Source organism: Falco punctatus (assembly GCF_963210335.1).
Source record: "Falco punctatus genome assembly, chromosome: 4".
NCBI classification, from domain to species: Eukaryota; Metazoa; Chordata; class Aves; order Falconiformes; family Falconidae; genus Falco; species Falco punctatus.
This window is the reverse complement of record NC_137583.1, coordinates 50,484,692-50,504,678: the sequence shown is the minus strand read 5'-3', so window position 1 is coordinate 50,504,678 and position 19,987 is coordinate 50,484,692. Positions and strand designations below refer to the sequence as shown.

Below are 19,987 nucleotides of genomic sequence, written 5' to 3'. Positions count from 1 at the left end.
TTGGCATGCCTGGTCCTCTTGCAAGGTGGGGATGCTGGGGCTGAGCAAGCACGTCGGCTGACACCGCAGGCCATCCACATGCCTGAGAGGCTCTCTCTCCCCTCTTGCTTGTCACCTCCTCCAGCTTCAGGTTCACTAGTGAGCTGTGCATGCACACAGGGCTCCCAGCAGCAGCTGGCCCGAGACACTGGGGCTTTCCAAGTGCTGGCTGCCTGTGGCCTGTCTTGCCGTCGGCCTTTGCTAGCAGCCAAGCCTGGGGACCCACCGTGTGGCAGGTGCAGAATGGGACCACAAAAGAAGGGCTTTGGGGTGGCTCTCCAAAAGAAGCCAGCGGGTACTGTGGTGATTAGGCGCAGGGCTCAGGCAAGCAAAGCAGCCAGCACCTTGCTTCTGTGTGATCGGCTCCTTGATCCCCCCTTCTCTCCATTTGCCGTGTGCTTATACGTGCCCCTCATCTTCCCTGAGTGCTGCCTCTCTCAGCCCTGCTCTCCTCCCAGAGACGGGGCCAACCCCAGTTATTTTTTCCCCCCTTTGCTCCCAGGTTTGCCCCATCTGTCAACACACATGGTCTTTGGGTGTTGTTATCTAGGTCACCTTGGACTTGTGTGCCATTACTGACGGGCTTGCCTGGGAACTGCTGTCTCTGCCAGAGTCCTCTCCGCCAAATGACCCCAATCTCTTCCTTCAAGCGTCTGTGAAGTGTGGCCACCTCTGACGGCATTCCCCGCTGGCCACCTGCCAAAACTGGTGCTGAAAGAGCAGGGTTTCCCCAGCAGACAAGTTGTCTTCTCCAAGGCCGCCTTCTGCCTGCTCTCAGCAGACACACGGGAACCGGCAGCCGGTCCCTTTTCAAAACACAAAGCAGCCTTGAGCCCGCTTGCTTGGAGGCCAGTTCTGGGGCCTAGGAAGCCCTGCTGCGCCTCAAGGGCCTTGAGAGCAGCTCTTCCACTTTCAGACAGAGCCTGCCCGCTCCTCCTCCTCGGGACCCGGTTGCTCCCTCCGCTGTGCGCCTTATGCCTCGCCACAGAAGCCAGGATGGCAGCAGGCAGCTGCCGCACCTTTCACAAGCTTGGAGGCTGCCAACCTTCAAGCCATTGCCCTCGACCCTCCAGGGACCTAGCCCTGCTGTGCAAATGCAATGCACATGCCTGGCTCCTGCTTCTCTCCTGCACTCCAGCAGGTGAGTGAGCAAGGCTCCTTCAGTCAGCGGCAGAAGGCAGACTGATGAGGTGAGAGTGACGCAAGCTCTTGAAAAGCTGCGAACAATGGCACGTAGGGCTGAGAGCAGGAGCATCCTTCTCTCTCTAGAGCTTCACGTTGATTGCCCTTGCCACAAGTGCCATGGTCAGTGTGTGCCCAGAACAGCAATCCAACTCACAGACAGCAAGGACACGACGCCTGCCAGAGCGTGTTGCTGTGGCTGAAATAGCCAGTGAGGAGTGTGCTGCACCTGCATTTCACTGTGCTTTGTGCAGGAAGGTTGACGTCGCTGGGCTGTGCTTGGCTTATTTGGCTTGCCCAGCACTGCTTGCCTGCCACGGCCATCAAAAGATTGGCTCTTCAACACCCAAGCACGCGCATGCTGCTGTAGTCATTGTGTTCTCTGTTGTGTGTCTGTTTATTGGGAAGCAGCCGGTGGCACAGGGCTGCAGAGAGCAGGGCGGCAGGGAACTTCCCAAAGAGGCTGCGAGGCCACGCTGGGTGCTGCCCTGTGAGCTGTTAGCAGGCAGAGCTGGGAGCCAGGCGCTGCTGCCTGCCACGGGGCCTGCCCACCCTGATCGTGCAAGCAAGGCATGCCACAAGGCTCTGTCGGGGGTGTGCGATCCCAGCTTCTGCCTCCAGTCCTGCTTGGAACCCCTCCTGTTCCTCCCCTATCCCCCCCAACCCCCACCCCCCCCCCCCACCGCTACCACGCCCAGCACCCGGAACAAGGCACTCTGTGACATCAGCCCCGCGTCCAAGGGAACCCCAGGCAACAGGAATATTGCGGGCAGTACATCGTTGGCCGTACTGGTGGCGAGAAGCCCTCGTTCTTGCAGCTGCCACATGTTCCTGGTAGTGATGGACTTTCTCCTCCTCCTCATTGTCCTGCTGGCCATGTGCTGTCCTGTGCATGGCACATGGGATAGCTGTGGGTAAGTGGCCCGAGGCTCTGGGGGGGAGATTGGGCAACCCTTGTGAGCTTCTCTGGAGGGGTCCTGCTTGTCCCCCATGGCCTCTCCAGAGGTTCTTGGAGGCCGTCTGGGAGGCTCAGCTCCTAGCCAGCATCCAGGCTGCCGGCACAGCTCATCTACGGGCTGAAGCAGAAAGCGGGGAAAGGGGAGCGGGCACACAGCCCACGGGTTTCCTCGGCCCTTCTGGCCATGCCTTGAGGGGAGGGAAGATGTCTGGCCTTTAGCCGGAATGGCGCAAGCTTGCATGGAGCTAACCAGAATGGAGTTTCTGGTTACAGAGGCACCTGCGGCCTTCGGCCTGCGGCTTTTCACTACAGTATGTCACACGTCGTGGGTGTCAGAAATGCCCAGCCAGGGGCCTGGCCCTGGATCGTCAGCATCGAGGCTCCCTTGGAAGGAGGCATGGCGCACATCTGCGGAGGTTCCCTCATCAGTCCACAGTGGGTCCTCACATCAGCCCACTGCTTCATCGAGGCCAGGTAAGGAGGACCAGGGATCGGAGCTAGCCCCACACTCTAGCAGGTGCCCTGAGCACAGCAGCACGTGCTGCGGCATGTCCTGTTGCCCTGCAGTACGCCCAGTGCCTGGGCACTCCGCAGCCACCTGAGAGGCTGCTCAGGAGAAGGCTGAGCTTGTGCCACTGCTTCCCAGCAGCCTCCAGCTCGACACTGCTTGAGCCCAAGGAGCATGTGGTCTGTCGCACCCTCCCTAGTGCTGCTCTTCTCTCTTCCTTGCCAAGCAGAAGGCAGGGCAACTGCTGTGCTGCTGCACCATGTGGCTCTGCTCCTTCTGAGCCCTCTCTCCATCTGCCTTCCAGGAACATCACCATGTGGCAGGTGGTGGTAGGTGCCACCCGGCTGACCCAGCTGGGACCTGAGGCCCAGGTGCGCAACATCAAGCAGCTGCTGGTTCACCAGCACTACAGTAATGTCACTCAAAGAAACGACATTGCCTTGCTGGAACTGGAGCAGCCTGTCCAGTGCAACAGCTATGTACAGCTTGCCTGCGTGCCCGATGCCTCACTGAGAGTCTCGGAGCTGACAGAGTGCTACGTCAGTGGCTGGGGTGCCAGGACTGCAAGAGGTGAGCTCCCAAAATGTAGTCACGTTGCGAGTGCAAGCTTGGCCAGCTTGGGGAGGCAGGTTGCTCTTCCTGACGGCAGAGGCGAAAGCCAGAATCAGGCTGTGGGGACGTATGCCTCTTAGAGAGGGGGGTGTGAGCCGCTGACCCAGAGCAAGGCAGAAAGGAAGGAGCGGTCCAGCGCCTCCCCACATGCAAAGCCGAGCCCCGGGATAGGGCTTCAGTCACGCAGGGAAGGAGAACTGGCAATGAGCTGCTGGGTGTTCATTCCTTTCTGTGCTCTTCACAGCTGGAGGATCGGCATATGTGCTGCAGGAGGCCCAGGTCCACCTCATTGATGCCGGGGTCTGTAACAGCAGCGGCTGGTACAAAGGGGCCATCCACACCCACAACATCTGTGCTGGCTATCCGCAGGGTGGCATCGACACCTGCCAGGTAGGAGCGCGCTACAAGCCAAGCCCCGGCAGCACGGGCAGCCCCGCTACAACTGCCCAAACCTGCGTCATTATGGGCTTTTCCTGGCCACTCACACTCCCATTGCTGTGTCCCCACCGCTGAGGGCGTTACCCCCCTTCCTCGTGGGTAGGGCATTGCCTAGGGCCTGCCTGCCTTGTCTGAGAGGCCTGGCACTTTGTCCACAATGCCCAGCCGGTGCCCTTGGCAGCCCAGAACTTCACCATCCCAAGCCAGGCACAGCCATCTGACAGACCTGCGGCACAAACGTGCCGCAGGGAGAGTGGGTCCTGCCTTACAGGCCCACCGCCCCCTCCCAGGCAAGCTTCTCCAGGGCTTGGCTGGCCACTAAATACAGCTCTGGAAGTGCCACGAGAGGGAAGGAGCCAGCCACTGGGCTGACGGTGGCCACCCAACAACCCCTTCATCCTTTCTCCTCTGCTGCAGGGGGACAGCGGTGGGCCTCTTGTGTGCCAAGACAAGAGCGCTGACTACTTCTGGCTTGTTGGCCTGACCAGCTGGGGGATGGGCTGTGCGAGAGCAAAGAAGTCTGGAGTCTACACCTCCACCCAGCACTTCTACAACTGGATCCTGGAACAGACGGGCCTGCACACAGCAGTAGCGACTACTGCAAGGCCGCAGCCAGCCTTCACCTCCACCCCCGTTCACAGGCCAACACCAACAGAAGCAGGAAGGTTTACACCCTGCCCATTTAGAGGTCAGAAGCTGTGGGATTTCCTTACGTGGCTACATGAACTCCTGCAGTACCTACGCAGGAAATAGGTTTGATCAGCAGGACAAAGAGGATCCAGGGCTGGCTGCAGCGCACCACCACCATTTCCCGCTGGGGCAATGCCTGCTGATGCAAAGGCGGCCTCAGTGTCAAACGCCTGCTCTGTCCTGCCCGCGCTCCTCTCAACGGAAGAGCTCAGCTGGCTGAGTCCCTGCAATAAAGTGTTTCAGTTCTGTGGCTAACCAGGCGCCAGTCCTCTTCAGTCTCGTGTGCAAGGCCAGGACTTCCACGCCCGGCACCTGCCGAAGGAAGCAGGCTGCGGGCAGACAAGTCGGGCACAAAGGGTCACAGCAAAGGGCTGAAGCTCTGCCTGCTGAGCAAGGAGGATGAGGGTGCAGTGGAACAAGGGAAGGCAGGTCACTGCGGGGCTCAGGGCCTTGGGGATGGCAGTTGGAAGCACAGAATGCCTTAGGCCCGCTCCTGGTGGGATCCCTGTGTGTGTCTGTATGAGGCGCAAGCGAACTTGAACGTGGACTCTCAGGGCCCAGGAAACAGAGATCTAGAAAGACCCAAGGCTTGCACCAGGCACTGGTGAGGGAGCTTTGGCTCTGAGTCCCAGATATGACATTTCTAGACTGTTATCTGTGGCATCTATGAACATACTGTGCTTATGAATCCAGGGAGTGAAGCTGTGTTTCTCTTTCAGTAGCCTCATCCTCTGGTCTCATGGTTTCATGCCGGCTGGCAACCAAGCACCACGCAGCTGCTTGCTCACTCCCCCTCATCCGGAGGGCTGGGGAGGAGAATCAGAAAGGAATGTAAAACTTGAGGGTTGAGATAAGAACAATTTAATGATTTAAACAGAATAAAGAGGTAGGAACATCAGTAATAACAATGATAATAGTAACAATTAGGATGGAAAGGTGGGGGAAAAGGGTAAAATCCAAAGGAAAAGGGAAAAGGGGAAAAAACCCCCAAGTGATGCACAGTACAACTGCTCACCACGTGCTGACTGATGCTGACTGACTTTTAATATGGAAGGGGGAGGGGTATCCCCCTCCAGAGGATTTGTTAGTTCCTCACGGATCTTTACCTGTTTAGGGGTGGTTCTTCTCCTATCCGGAGCAACAGCAGGGAAAGCATTCAAGAGTTAAATCACCTTGTTTGTTAGGCAAAGAGGGTCTCTCGTGGAATGTTGGCCAAGTCACACCAATATGGCTACATGCTGTGCTCCCTTTATTAAACAAACAGGTCATATTTATAACTTAAACTGACCGCTCACCCAACTTTACACACAGCTGATTGGATAAAAGTCTCTGGGCCATGTAGGGGTCCATGTCGCTGATTGGTGAGCATGCTGCAGGCACCTGATCAGAGTGTGCTGATTTTGCGGTTCCCAGGACTTGCTCTGCACCTGGCTTCTTGTTTGTGCATAGATTGTTTCCTTCTCCCACTGCTTGTTCCCAGGACAAGTTAAAGCTGCTCTGCAGCTTCAACTAACAGGCCTGGGTTCTCCAACCCAGACAATGGTAACATATGTCCTCGGTCCTTTAAAAATCCCTCTACAGTTAAGAACGTGAGTCAAATTGGCCACCATGACATACAAAACAGAGCAACTATTGCCCTTTTGATGTTGGCTCAAGGACACGGCTGTGAGGGTTGTGATGGTATGTGCTGCATGGATTTTAGGCGCCCCATTGCAGCAACAAGTTATCAAAATCTGAGAAAATGTCATCCTTTTGGTCATCAATTCACTCAATTGGCAGTATTCTTTGTTTGATAATGCCTTGGTTGCCGTCGTCTTTGCAAGGGCCCTGCAGCACACGGCAAAAATGGTACTAGCTGTTCAAAAACAAAAGGGGGGAATGTTGGGGAATGCAGAGGACCTGCAGACAAGTTAGTTGACTTCAAAGATATAGTCTTGTACCCTTAAGACAGCCACAAATTGTCAGGTATGTCAACAGGATGTGAAGAACTGGAATTTAGAACCACAGCATACGGGCACCTACAGCAACAGCAAATAGCAAGCAAGAAGACGAACACAAAAACCTGTCAGGGACTGACACATGTACTATCTAAGATATATAAAAAAATTGTATAAACAAGAAAGGCCATTTTGTCCAAACCCAGCCACGCAGACATAGTGTTTTTTCAGTCTGCCTCCAACTGCGTCACCGCAGGTTGCTCCACATGGGATCCCTGTCGCAGAGCCAGCAGACCCCCTTCCGCCCACAAGTGACCACGCTCAGCCTGAGGGCTCCGTTGTGGCTTTGGCTCCGTGACACCTCTGACTATCGGAGTACTGGGGTAGCAAACTGTGCGTTGGGGACATTACCAAGCCTGCTAGGAGTGCAGGGGAGTGGACTTTGCGCTCTGTGCTACGAGGAACACCTGAGGCCTCTGGACAGAAAGCCGGACTTGTTTGGGGAGGGAGCATGCTCCAGCATCATCTGCAGAGCCATAAGAACTCCTTTCACTGCATGATCAAGAGGAAGCAAAGGGCATGCCCATGTTTCCAGAGATCAAAGTTCAGCTGGAGGCATGCCCTGCAGTCCTGGGTAGGAACAGAGCTGGGAGCTGCAGCACCATGGCTTGCCACGGCCCAAGCACAGAGCAAGAGGAGGACGGTCCTGGCAGCTTCAGAGGCAGGCCCTTCTGCAGCTCCCGCAGGGGGGGCATGCCTAGGTGGGCAGCAGCTGAGGGCATGCGTGCTCAAGCACCTCCAAGTCCTTCCTGCCTCTGGGAGGTGGAGAGGTGGCCAGTGGTTGGCAGGCCTGGTCCTCTTGCAAGGTGGGGATGCTGGGGCTGAGCAAGCACGTCGGCTGACACCGCAGGCCATCCACATGCCTGAGAGGCTCTCTCTCCCCTCTTGCTTGTCACCTCCTCCAGCTTCAGGTTCACTAGTGAGCTGTGCATGCACACAGGGCTCCCAGCAGCAGCTGGCCCGAGACACTGGGGCTTTCCAAGTGCTGGCTGCCTGTGGCCTGTCTTGCCGTCGGCCTTTGCTAGCAGCCAAGCCTGGGGACCCACCGTGTGGCAGGTGCAGAATGGGACCACAAAGGAAGGGCTTTGGGGTGGCTCTCCAAAAGAAGCCAGCGGGTACTGTGGTGATTAGGCGCAGGGCTCAGGCAAGCAAAGCAGCCAGCACCTTGCTTCTGTGTGATCGGCTCCTTGATCCCCCCTTCTCTCCATTTGCCGTGTGCTTATACGTGCCCCTCATCTTCCCTGAGTGCTGCCTCTCTCAGCCCTGCTCTCCTCCCAGAGACGGGGCCAACCCCAGTTATTTTTTCCCCCCTTTGCTCCCAGGTTTGCCCCATCTGTCAACACACATGGTCTTTGGGTGTTGTTATCTAGGTCACCTTGGACTTGTGTGCCATTACTGACGGGCTTGCCTGGGAACTGCTGTCTCTGCCAGAGTCCTCTCCGCCAAATGACCCCAATCTCTTCCTTCAAGCGTCTGTGAAGTGTGGCCACCTCTGACGGCATTCCCCGCTAGCCACCTGCCAAAACTGGTGCTGAAAGAGCAGGGTTTCCCCAGCAGACAAGTTGTCTTCTCCAAGGCTGCCTTCTGCCTGCTCTCAGCAGACACACGGGAACCGGCAGCCGGTCCCTTTTCAAAACACAAAGCAGCCTTGAGCCCGCTTGCTTGGAGGCCAGTTCTGGGGCCTAGGAAGCCCTGCTGCGCCTCAAGGGCCTTGAGAGCAGCTCTTCCACTTTCAGACAGAGCCTGCCCGCTCCTCCTCCTCGGGACCCGGTTGCTCCCTCCGCTGTGCGCCTTATGCCTCGCCACAGAAGCCAGGATGGCAGCAGGGAGCTGCCGCACCTTTCACAAGCTTGGAGGCTGCCATCCTTCAAGCCATTGCCCTCGACCCTCCAGGGACCTAGCCCTGCTGTGCAAATGCAATGCACATGCCTGGCTCCTGCTTCTCTCCTGCACTCCAGCAGGTGAGTGAGCAAGGCTCCTTCAGTCAGCGGCAGAAGGCAGACTGATGAGGTGAGAGTGACGCAAGCTCTTGAAAAGCTGCGAACAATGGCACGTAGGGCTGAGAGCAGGAGCATCCTTCTCTCTCTAGAGCTTCACGTTGATTGCCCTTGCCACAAGTGCCATGGTCAGTGTGTGCCCAGAACAGCAATCCAACTCACAGACAGCAAGGACACGACGCCTGCCAGAGCGCGTTGCTGTGGCTGACGTAGCCAGTGAGGAGTGTGCTGCACCTGCATTTCACTGTGCTTTGTGCAGGAAGGTTGACGTCGCTGGGCTGTGCTTGGCTTATTTGGCTTGCCCAGCACTACTTGCCTGCCACGGCCATCAAAAGATTGGCTCTTCAACACCCAAGCACGCGCATGCTGCTGTAGTCATTGTGTTCTCTGTTGTGTGTCTGTTTATTGGGAAGCAGCCGGTGGCACAGGGCTGCAGAGAGCAGGGCGGCAGGGAACTTCCCAAAGAGGCTGCGAGGCCACGCTGGGTGCTGCCCTGTGAGCTGTTAGCAGGCAGAGCTGGGAGCCAGGCGCTGCTGCCTGCCACGGGGCCTGCCCACCCTGATCGTGCAAGCAGGGCATGCCACAAGGCTCTGTCGGGGGTGTGCAATCCCAGCTTCTGCCTCCAGTCCTGCTTGGAACCCTTCCTGATCCCCTCACACCACCCCCATCCCCCCTCCACCCACCACACCCACCGCCACCACACCCAGCACCCGGAACCAGGCACTCTGTGACATCAGCCCCGTGTCCAAGGGTAACCCAGGAACGGGAATCCTGTGGGCACTACGTCGGTGGCTGTACTTGTGGCGACAAGCCCTCGTTCTTGCAGTTGCCGCATGTTGCTGGTAGTGATGGACTTTCTCCTCCTCCTCGTTGTCCTGCTGGCCATGTGCTGTCCTGTGCACGGCACATGGGATAGCTGTGGGTAAGTGGCCCGAGGCTCTTGGGGGGAGATTGGGCAACCCTTGTGAGCTTCTCTGGAGGGGTCCTGCTTGTCCCCCATGGTCACCCCAGAGGCACTTGAAGGCCATGTGGGAGGCTCAGCTCCCTGCCAGCATCCAGGCTGCCGGCACAGCTCATCTACGGGCTGAAGCAGAAAGCGGGGAAAGGGGAGCGGGCACACAGCCCACGGGTTTCCTCGGCCCTTCTGGCCATGCCTTGAGGGGAGGGAAGATGTCTGGCCTTTAGCCGGAATGGCGCAAGCTTGCATGGAGCTAACCAGAATGGAGTTTCTGGTTACAGAGGCACCTGCGGCCTTCGGCCTGCGGCTTTTCACTACGGCATGTCGCGCGTTGTGGGTGGCAGAAATGCCCAGCCAGGGGCCTGGCCCTGGATCGTCAGCATCGAGGCTCTCTTTGAAGGAGGCACGGCGCACATCTGCGGGGGCTCCCTCATCAGCCCACAGTGGGTCCTCACAGCAGCCCACTGCTTCTTCGAGGCCAGGTAAGGAGGACCAGGGATCGGAGCTAGCCCCACGCTCTAGCAGGTGCCCTGAGTGCAAAAGCACGTGCTGCTCCCATCCTGTTGCCCTGCAGCATGCCCAGTGCCTGGGCACTCCGCAGCCACCTGAGAGGCTGCTCAGGAGAAGGCTGAGCTCGTGCCACTGCTTCCCAGCAGCCTCCAGCTCGACACTGCTTGAGCCCAAGGAGTACGTGGTCTGTCGCACCCTCCCAAGCACTGCTTTCCTCTCTGCCTTGCCAAGCAGAAGGCAGGGCGACTGCTGTGCTGCTGCAGCATGTGGTTCTGCTCCCTCTGAGCCCTCTCTCCATCTGCCTTCCAGGAACATCACCATGTGGCTGGTGGTGGTAGGTGCCACCCAGCTGACCCAGCTGGGACCTGAGGCCCAGGTGCGCAACATCAAGCAGCTGCTGGTTCACCAGCACTTCAATAATATCACGTGGAGAAACGACATTGCCTTGCTGGAACTGGAGCAGCCTGTCCAGTGCAACAGCTATGTACAGCTTGCCTGCGTGCCCGATGCCTCGCTGAGAGTCTCGGAGCTGACAGAGTGCTACGTCAGTGGCTGGGGTGCCAGGACTGCAAGAGGTGAGCTCCCAAAATGTAGTCACGTTGCGAGTGCAAGCTTGGCCAGCTTGGGGAGGCAGGTTGCTCTTCCTGACGGCAGAGGCAAAAGCCAGAATCAGGCTGTGGGGACGTATGCCTCTTAGAGAGGGGGGCGTGAGCCACTGACCCAGAGCAAGGCAGAAAGGAAGGAGCGGTCCAGCGCCTCCCCACATGCAAAGCCGAGCCCCGGGATAGGGCTTCAGTCACGCAGGGAAGGAGAACTGGCAATGAGCTGCTGGGTGTTCATTCCTTTCTGTGCTCTTCACAGCTGGAGGATCGGCATATGTGCTGCAGGAGGCCCAGGTCCACCTCATTGATGCCGGGGTCTGTAACAGCAGCGGCTGGTACAAAGGGGCCATCCACACCCACAACATCTGTGCTGGCTATCCGCAGGGTGGCATCGACACCTGCCAGGTAGGAGCGCGCTACAAGCCAAGCCCCGGCAGCACGGGCAGCCCCGCTACAACTGCCCAAACCTGCGTCGTTATGGGCTTTTCCTGGCCACTCACACTCCCATTGCTGTGTCCCCACCGCTGAGGGCCTTACCCACCTTCCCCTTTTGCACGCCTTTGCCCAGGGCCTGCCTGCCTTGTCCCAGAGGCCTGGCACTTTGTCCACAATGCCCACCCGGTGCCCTTGGCAGCCCAGAGCTTCACCGTCCCAAGCCAGGCACAGCCATCTCACACACCTGCAGCAACAACGTGCCGCAGGGAGAGCGAGCCCTGCCTTACAGGCCCACCGCCCCCTCCCAGGCAAGCTTCTCCAGAGCTTGGCTGGCCACTAAATACAGCTCTGGAAGTGCCACGAGAGGGAAGGAGCCAGCCACTGTGCTGACGGTGGCCACCCAACAACCCCTTCATCCTTTCTCCTCTGCTGCAGGGGGACAGCGGTGGGCCTCTTGTGTGCCAAGACAAGAGCGCTGACTACTTCTGGCTTGTTGGCCTGACCAGCTGGGGGATGGGCTGTGCGAGAGCAAAGAAGCCTGGAGTCTACACCTCCACCCAGCACTTCTACAACTGGATCCTGGAACAGATGGGCCTGCACACAGCAGTAGCGACTACTGCAAGGCCGCAGCCAGCCTTCACCTCCACCCCCGTTCACAGGCCAACACCAACAGAAGCAGGAAGGTTTATACCCTGCCCACTTCCAGTGCAGAAGCTGTGGGATTTCCTTACGTGGCTGCAGAAGTTGGTGCAGTTCCTAATAGGAGAAAAGGTTTGAGCAGCAGGACAAAGAGGATCCAGGGCTGGCTGCAGTGCACCACCACCATTTCCCGCTGGGGCAATGCCTGCTGATGCAATGGCGGCCTCAGTGTCAAAGGCCTGCTCTGTCCTGCCCGTGCTCCTCTCAACGGAAGAGCTCAGCTGGCTGAGTCCCTGCAATAAAGTGTTTCATTTCTGTGGCTAACCAGGCGCCAGTCCTCTTCAGTCTCGTGTGCAAGGCCAGGACTTCCACGCCCGGCACCTGCCGAAGGAAGCAGGCTGCGGGCAGACAAGTCGGGCACAAAGGGTCACAGCAAAGGGCTGAAGCTCTGCCTGCTGAGCAAGGAGGATGGGGGTGCAGTGGAACAAGGGAAGGCAGGTCACTGCGGGGCTCAGGGCCTTGGGGATGGCAGTTGGAAGCACAGAATGCCTTAGGCCCGCTCCTGGTGGGATCCCTGTGTGTGTCTGTATGAGGTGCAAGCGAACTTGAACGTGGACTCTCAGGGCCCAGGAAACAGAGATCTAGAAAGACCCAAGGCTTGCACCAGGCACTGCTGAGGGAGCCTTGGCTTTGAGCCCCACATATGACATGGACTTAATTTCTAGACTGTTATCTGAGGCATCTACGAACACGCTGTGCTTATGAATCCAGGGAGTGAAGCTGTGTTTCTCTTTCAGTAGCCTCATCCTCTGGTCTCATGGTTTCATGCCGGCCGGCAACCAAGCACCACGCAGCCGCCTGCTCACTCCCCCTCATCCGGAGGGCTGGGGAGGAGAATCAGAAAGGAATGTAAAACTTGAGGGTTGAGATAAGAACAATTTAATAATTTAAACAGAATAAAGAGGTAGGAACATCAGTAATAACAATGATAATAGTAACAATTAGGATGGAAAGGTGGGGGAAAAGGGTAAAATCCAAAGGAAAAGGGAAAAGGGGAGAAAACCCCCAAGTGATGCACAGTACAACTGCTCACCACGTGCTGACTGATGCGCAGCCAGTCTCCGAGCAACGATCCCTCCCCAGCTAACCCTCCTACTTTCTATACCAAGCATGACGTCCCATGGTATGGAATACCTCTTTGGCTGGTTCAGGGCAGCTGACCTGGCTGTGTCCCTTCCCAGTCTCTTGTGCTCCCCCAGCCCTCTGGCTGGCAAGGCCCAAGAATCCAAAAAGCCCTTGACTTTAGTATAAACATTACCCAGCAACAACTAAGAACATCAGTGCGGCTATCAACATTGTTCTCACATCACAGGCAAAACACAGCACTGTACTAGCCACTAAGAAGAAAATTAACTCTATCCCAACTGAAACCAGGACATCTGGAAACCCCGGAAAGGCCTGGACTGCATTCACATGGGTGTAAGCAGTGGTTCCATCTGCAGGGATACTTGTCAAGGTATTGCTTTGTCTGTGTCAATCTGTTTTGCCCTTCACATTCATTGCGGCGCTCTGTGTGTGTGTGTGTGTGTCTGGCTCTTTGGAATGCAGCTGCACGCTCGTGGGAATATCCATTTAGGCTGGCATAGGAGCAGCCCCCCAGGTGCCCACCTCATTCAGATCAACCAGACCTGAAAGGAGAAATCCCACAGTGTTCAGAAGCCTGCTGGCTCTGGCTGCTCCGTAACAGAGTGGGCAAGGAAACCCAAAGCAACTCTGCAGCAGAGAGCACCGGGTGGGCAGGGAGGCAGCTCTGACTGCCCCACAAACAAAGCAGCGAAAGCCATTTATTCTCGCATCCTCTTCCTGAGCTTTCCCCAACGCCGTTCTTTTACCTTCAGCAAAAATCTCTCCCTATTACCAGCAACACTGCCCTGAAACCAGAAATTGCACATCCTCTTCTTCATTCTCCCCTTTCAAACACCTTTTCCCAATACTACAAGCAGAACAACACCAAGGCAATTAATAATTAACTTCCCCTCCATCATTATTAATACATTACCATCAAGTATCATGAATGTGTATTTACTTCTTGTTCCATGATCCTTTCTCAACCCACTTATGGGACTTCTTCCCATTGTCCTTTGCATGTACCAAAAGAACATGAACTGCCATGCTGTATTGGAGATTATGCTTCCCTTCCTAGGCCATTTCTCTTGATCACCTAAGGTATACAAGGGCCACCAGTGATGACAATATTCGGCCCATTTTTTCTGATTGGGGGGGTCACTCCAAAACTTGCTCCAGCATCTTAATAAACAACCCAAAAGAACTCTGAAGAACCAGCTCCCTCTAGCAGAATGACCAGATCCCATGTGTACAAAGTTTCAAAATCACAAACACTCAATACCTAAACCAAACCCTGCAAACAAAACCGGACAGAGGCAAAATCCAGCAAACAAAATCCAACAAAGTTTCACATGAGCGTGAGGCAAAATCTGGGCTCTGGGCATCTGCATAACAGCATATGGATTAGACAATTGTGCACTTCAAATATCCCGGGGGGACTCTGACCCACCGGGGGGACTTCAACTCGCAATGCGATACGACTTCTTTGTAAGCAACCTCAGTGTTTATGACCATGTCGCTGTTATCCCAGAGAGCTGTCACGGAGATTCACCTGGCCAGGGAATCTCAGAACCTTGGCAAAACTACTCCGGTGCATGCTTGCGGTGCTCACGATTTCTCTGGTCTGTCGAGATTCCAGAAAGCGGGTCCCGTTTGGTCACCATGTTCTGTTACCGAAAATCATAACCAAGAAAGCTCTCTGAGCCGAACGACAGTTTAGGAAGCTGACAGTGGTTTATTGCCATGCTGGACGCACGGTGGATTTTTCCTCCTCACCCACACACCAAGTTCTCGAGGGTACACATTACATAGAATAATACGGCACACTGGAAGGACAGCCTGGAGCAGCTCAAGGAGAAGGTGCTGCCGACAGAGGCCCATGATGCGTCTGGGTGAGTGCAGTGGGGATGGGGATGGCTTTGGGCATCTCACCCTGTTCCTTCCAGCTATCCCAGCTGGTGCTCGCGAGGTACCCTGGCATCGGAGCACTTTAGCCAGCGAAGTGTGGGGATGCTGATCAGGAATCAGTGCCTTTTCCTCCCACCGGTAGCAGGTTCCTGACATGAAAGGAGGCAGGAGGAGGGGGCATGTGCAGGACAGAGCCCTCCCAAACCAGAAGTGGGGAGTGGGTGCAGAGGCTTTCTGGAGCAAGGCTGGGGGGTGATGGCTCATCTCCCCAAGCAGGGGTGTGACATGCAGTGCTGGGGAGCTGGGTTGTGACCTGCTCTCCTGGCAAGGCGCAGGGGGGTAATTAGCACTGACGAAGGGATGAAAGCGGTGTGAGGGCTGGTTTGGATGGCAGGCATGGGAGCCTGCGCCCTTCCCCTCGCACCCCTGCGCGCCCTGGGCAGCCCCAGGTGTGAGGGTGTCTGCCTGGGGGGACCAACCCTGCCAAGGTCCCTGTGCAGCCCTACGTGCCTGTGGGGGGGTGGGGACCCCTTCGTGACAGCAGCAGGCAGGGGATGCCTTTGGCTACAAGCCTGTGGGCTTTGGGGCGCTGCTTTGAGCCAGGGTTGGTTGTTTGCCCCCTGTCACCCACCCGTGGCTCCTGCCTTCTCCAGGAGAATTACGGCCATCCCATTGCTGCCGCCGCTGACCCCTGCCTCACTGGGCACCCTGGTGCCATCATCAAGCAGTAGCAAACTCAGCATCACGGCCACAGGTGGGGGACACGGGGACCCATCCCCGGCCCCTGGGGATGTCATACCATGGCAAGGGAGGGCTCTTCCCCGGGTGTGGGCAGAGGGGTCTGGGGGTGCCTGGGCAGGGCAGGGGAGCAGAGATGTGCTGGGGAGGGTCAGCTGTTCTTGCCCCAGGCCTGTGGGGTCCTACAGCCTTGCCCAGCGCTGCCCCATCGAGCCCATTTTTCTGCCTCAGTGGTGCAGAAGCCACGTGATGAGCTGTGCCTGGTCTCAGCCTGACCTCAGGTTTGCTGGGGCATCAGGTGCCTCTTGTGAGATAAGTCGCCAAAATTCAGCTCCGCAGCAGCCTCACCCACCGGGTGCTCTATGGCCACTCCAGCCCCCTATCCTGTGCCCCATCAAGGTAGGGATGACAAGGGTAGGGATCTGGTGGGGCGAGCAAGGCTGGGAGGGTGATGCTGAGCACTGGGAGGGATGCATGACTCAGTTTCCGCAGGGAGAGCTGGGTGTGGGAGGGTTGCCTGGGGATGCTGAATTCAGCCCCATGTGTCAGCCAGGCTGCTCTCTCCTTCTCAGCACGACAAGATGGAGCTGTTGGGCCAAGACAGCCGCATCCCCAGGGACTGGCCGGACAAGCAGCTGCCTGTGATTGTGGGCAAGGAGGGTACAGCTAAGGCACGCTTGGGGAGGGGATCCAGCGGGTGCCAAGGGGACAGAAGTGTTGGCATGAAGCCATATTCACCCTGGTGCCCCGCAGCCTGCCTCCCTCTGGTCTTTCTTTCAGGCTTCCCGAGGGACAAGGCCAAGCTGTCCCCAAGGCAGAGGGATGCCCAGGACACCGGCCACCTGCTCTCACAGCCCCGGAGGGTTGGGTCCTTGAGCTGCCAGCTGGGTATGGTCTGTTGGGGTACCGGGGGGGGAGAGGGCACCCTACTGTCAGCCAGTGGGTGGGGGCGAGCAGGGGTCGATGCCCCCAGCCAGGCAGGGTGGGATGGAGTCTGGAGTGGGATGGGGAGGGGTGAAATGGGATGGAGGGGGAGGGCTGGCGCATGGGGCAACTGGTCCCCACGTTGGAGCTGGAGTGAGGTGGGTGGCAATGGTGGGGCAGCCCTGGCCAGTGTGGGACTACAGCCTGTCTGCTTCAGAGTGTGGGCCAGGACCACATTTCGGGGTGTCTCTGGCCGGGCAGGTGCCACTGCTGCCTGCCCTGTCCTGGGCTGGCAGAGCTGCACACAGCCATTTCCCGCCCCTAGGGCTGCAGGGGGGCTAAGCCCTGATTCTCAACCCCAGGCACCGTGGCCTCGCTGGAGCAGAGGCCAGCCTCATCCCATGGGCAGCTCTGCCAGGTACCACCGTTGTTACCGAAATCTCGGAATGAAGGACTTATCGACACCAATGTGATGTAGATAAGCAGACACTTCTTTATTAACGGCCGGGTGCGTGAGTGAGTCTTCTCACGATCAACGCACACCAAGTCTCAAAATCAGACACCATATATAAAACTTATTCACACATATTAATTAAATATTCATGCGTAATCATAATATTTCCCGTAAATCATTAACATACTCTCCTCCTATATCCGATTCTGCGCAGTAGAGCTTAGAAAGGTCTAGAAATGGGTCTGGGGTATGATTTGGGTAGGTGGTATATGAGTCGGTGGTTGCGATCTCCCCCTGCCGGAATTACCTTTTACTAAAGTTCACGAACTCTTGGCAGGTAACTACAAGCTGTTCCAGTCGACTCTCCCCGGTTTCCATTAATCTCATATTCTGACATTTCAATACACCTTCCACATACAGAAGACTGGTCAAATACAAAGAAACCTTTCAAACCCTAAAGTTATTACCTAAGTTTTAACAATGGTTCTAGCCCATTCTTCTAGCCTTGGTACGGGATGTACAGAAGATCTCATAGCAGCTTTTACTGTGCAACTATAAGTTTCATTAAAATATTTCTTATCCTTCTATATTTCAATTTTATAAAATAATTTTATAAAATCAAATAATCAATCAAATAATGTCAATCAATCTTAACTTATTAGCAAATCTATAACACCGGGACTCCTCGTCCAGCCCCTCCAGAGTGGCTCCAGCACCACGGCAGCTGAGCGGGAGTCGGGGTCCCCGAGCAAACCCACCCCACCGAGCAGGAGAGCAAGCAGCTGAAGGCAGTAGTAATAAAGGATGACGGGCAGTGCAGCACCTCTGTGGCCTGAGTGGGGTGGCTCTGGGTTGGGATCTTCCCCTCATGCATAAGGGGCGGCTGGCAGCACCCCTTATTCTGCGGGCACGTGGTACCAGAAGAGCTGCTGGAAATTGCCCCTGTCCAACTCCTTCCCAGGGCCTGTGCCAGCCCCGTGCTGCCAGGCTCCCCCTGACCCCCCCTGACCACCACGAGCCCCACTTTTGGCCCCCGTGGCCCCTGCCAGGGGAGCCGATGGCCCCAAAGGGGGTCTGGGGGAGCCGGGCGGTGCAGCAGGGTCATGATGATGCTCAGGTGCTGCTGAAGATGGTAGGGAATGGGGACCTCAGGGAGAAGGGCAGCAGCCGGACACGGCTTAGTGCCAGAAGTGAATCCCACTTGGAGCCTGCTGGTTTGTTCTCGCTTGTGCCAAGGGATGAGCATCCCCGCACCGGTTTGCTTCTCTCCTGTTGGAGAAACCCCCTCTCCCTCTTCCAGCGCTGCCATTGATGGGAAGAGGGAGGTACCGACCCCAGTGCTGCCCAGCCCAGGGCAGCTGATGCTCCCCACCTCCAGAGCAAAACACCACAAGCCCTTCCCTGCTCCCAAACCTGGGGGAACGTGTCCCCTCCTTTCCCTTATGCCACCCCCACGGCTTGGAGTTGCTTTCCCCAGCCCCCTTTTGCCCCCAGTCCACTCCCTATCAGATGGGGGAAAGTCCCACTGTGTGCTGAGACCTGTCTCAAGTTGTGTTGTGAGTGGAGAGGTACCGGGCAGGGAAACTGCTGTCCCTGGAAGCAGTGGGGCAGGGGGAACCTGGGGGTGTCACAGCTGGGGACATGTGGCTGTGTACACAGGGGATGCTGGGGGGGAGAGCATGACACAAGCCCCCAGACCTCCTGCACACACAGTGACAGACCCTGTCTTTGCCCACCCTGCTGCATTCCCCAGGGATCCACTCTGCGGAGATGTTTCCCTCGGTGGGTTTGGGTTTTCAGGGAAAAAAAGGGTGCTAAAGGACCACTTTGGAGGTGCCTAGGTACATCCATCAGGATTTGGGGTCCCCCCAGTGCCACCTGCACTGGGATAACAGGGAGCACTCAGGGCAAAGCAGTAGGCATCAGAGCAGAGCCAGCAAAGGACCATCCTGCACCCCAGGGCTGGGCTCAGGCATCAATGGGCTTCAAAGCACCCCCAGGACTAATGGCATTTGCAGGATACAAATCCTGCAAAGGATGCCTTTGGTGCTCATGGCTCCCAGCTCAGCCCCTCTCCCACTCTCTGCCCCATTTGCTGACGCTGGGACCCAGCTGCACCCTATGAACACCCCCACCACCTCCTATAGACACCGAGCCCCCGCCTCCCACCCCTCCTTGGGTGCTGCCTGCACCACCAAAGCGGGTGAGTAGCCCCAGCTGGAGCCTTTTCCCCTTTTTTCCTTGGAGGTTGTGCCGTCCCTGGGGGGCATGCCAGCACCACCGCTGTGCCTGGAGCCCCCCAGCCCTCGCTGGCCTCTCCAGGCTGGGCTGAGACTCGGCACAGCTTCCTGGAGCTGCCGGCACCTCCCGTCCCCACCGGTGCTGCTGTGGCATGGGGGGGTTCGCTCCCAGTCTTGGTGCCCTGCCAGGATCGTCCTCCCGGCAAAAAGAAAAGGCCAGGACAGCTGGTGTTAAACAAGTGATTTTGTTTCTTACATTATTTTTGAATGAAAAGCAAAACCCCAGAAAACTTCAAGCAACTGTGTTTTGAAGGAAACAGCACCACAGCCGTGGTCACACACCAGCCACCCGCCTGGGCTGAGGTCAGACGCAATGCTGGAGGTGGGGACAGAGCTCTGAGCTTCTGGGGTGGTGTTTGCCAGGTGAATGTGAAACACCAGTTTAAAAAAACCAGTCCGGTGGAGTAACACTGTACAGTGCTGCAAGGATTACTGAACGCATCGACTGAAGGGTGTGAAGCCCCTGGCAGGTGTCTGCATGGCCCCTTGTTCTGAGCCAGGATGGCACGGTGCTCTTCACACTGGAAGCCCATGCTCAGAGTGTGAGTGGTATTGCTCTTCTCTGTCCTTCCAACTGCTCATCAGCCCTGCCAGCAGCAAGGGCAGCACTCGTGGGATGCTCTTGGCCCACTCAGGCTGGCATTTGCTGGGCTGTATTTGGGTAGAAAGCGTGGAACTAGGGCACCGGTGAGCTGAAGGTGGTGCAGGTGCCCCCTGGGTCATGCCCAGGAGCACAGCCCGAGTTATCTTGGGGCCCCGCTTCAACCCCCACCCTGAGTGGAAGCTAAAGGCAGCGGGCTGAACTGAAGCCAGGAGCTGCTCACGTCTCAGACTCCCTCACTGCTTTAGGCCAACTGGTACCCTGTATTCCCTGGGCCCCCGAAGGTCACACGCAGATGGTGGCTTGGGGCCGGTGTGACGTGCAGAATTAAACTCTATAACTCATGATAAGTTATAAAGCAGGTATGTTTAT

General features: G+C 57.0%; 2 protein-coding genes across 2 annotated transcripts; both read left to right on the top strand.

The window, feature by feature from the left end:
- Positions 1-1,890: 1,890 nt before the first annotated feature.
- LOC308062151 (acrosin-like) lies at positions 1,891-9,684 on the top strand. Its single transcript, XM_080383208.1, has 4 exons — positions 1,891-2,653; positions 2,992-3,257; positions 3,544-3,689; positions 4,155-9,684. Exons 1-4 carry the CDS (start codon positions 2,493-2,495, stop codon positions 4,488-4,490), a joined length of 909 nt encoding a protein of 302 aa, XP_080239334.1. The 5' UTR covers positions 1,891-2,492; the 3' UTR covers positions 4,491-9,684.
- Positions 9,685-9,872: 188 nt separating this feature from the next.
- Positions 9,873-15,505, top strand: LOC308062152 (acrosin-like). The gene is made up of 3 exons (XM_080383209.1): positions 9,873-10,464; positions 10,751-10,896; positions 11,362-15,505. The coding sequence occupies exons 1-3, from the start codon at positions 10,209-10,211 to the stop codon at positions 11,701-11,703; spliced, it is 744 nt and encodes a 247-aa protein (XP_080239335.1). The 5' UTR covers positions 9,873-10,208; the 3' UTR covers positions 11,704-15,505.
- The last annotated feature ends 4,482 nt before the right edge of the window (positions 15,506-19,987 follow it).

Excerpts from the sequence above, each read along its gene's own strand:
- LOC308062152 (XM_080383209.1), top strand. The coding sequence starts at position 10,209 with ATGTGGCTGGTGGTGGTAGGTGCCACCCAGCTGACCCAGCTGGGACCT. Across the intron at positions 10,465-10,750 it reads GGGTGCCAGGACTGCAAGAG|CTGGAGGATCGGCATATGTG; the intron begins GTGAGCTCCCAA and ends TGCTCTTCACAG. Across the intron at positions 10,897-11,361 it reads GTGGCATCGACACCTGCCAG|GGGGACAGCGGTGGGCCTCT; the intron begins GTAGGAGCGCGC and ends CCTCTGCTGCAG.
- LOC308062151 (XM_080383208.1), top strand. The coding sequence starts at position 2,493 with ATGTCACACGTCGTGGGTGTCAGAAATGCCCAGCCAGGGGCCTGGCCC. Across the intron at positions 2,654-2,991 it reads CACTGCTTCATCGAGGCCAG|GAACATCACCATGTGGCAGG; the intron begins GTAAGGAGGACC and ends TCTGCCTTCCAG. Across the intron at positions 3,690-4,154 it reads GTGGCATCGACACCTGCCAG|GGGGACAGCGGTGGGCCTCT; the intron begins GTAGGAGCGCGC and ends CCTCTGCTGCAG.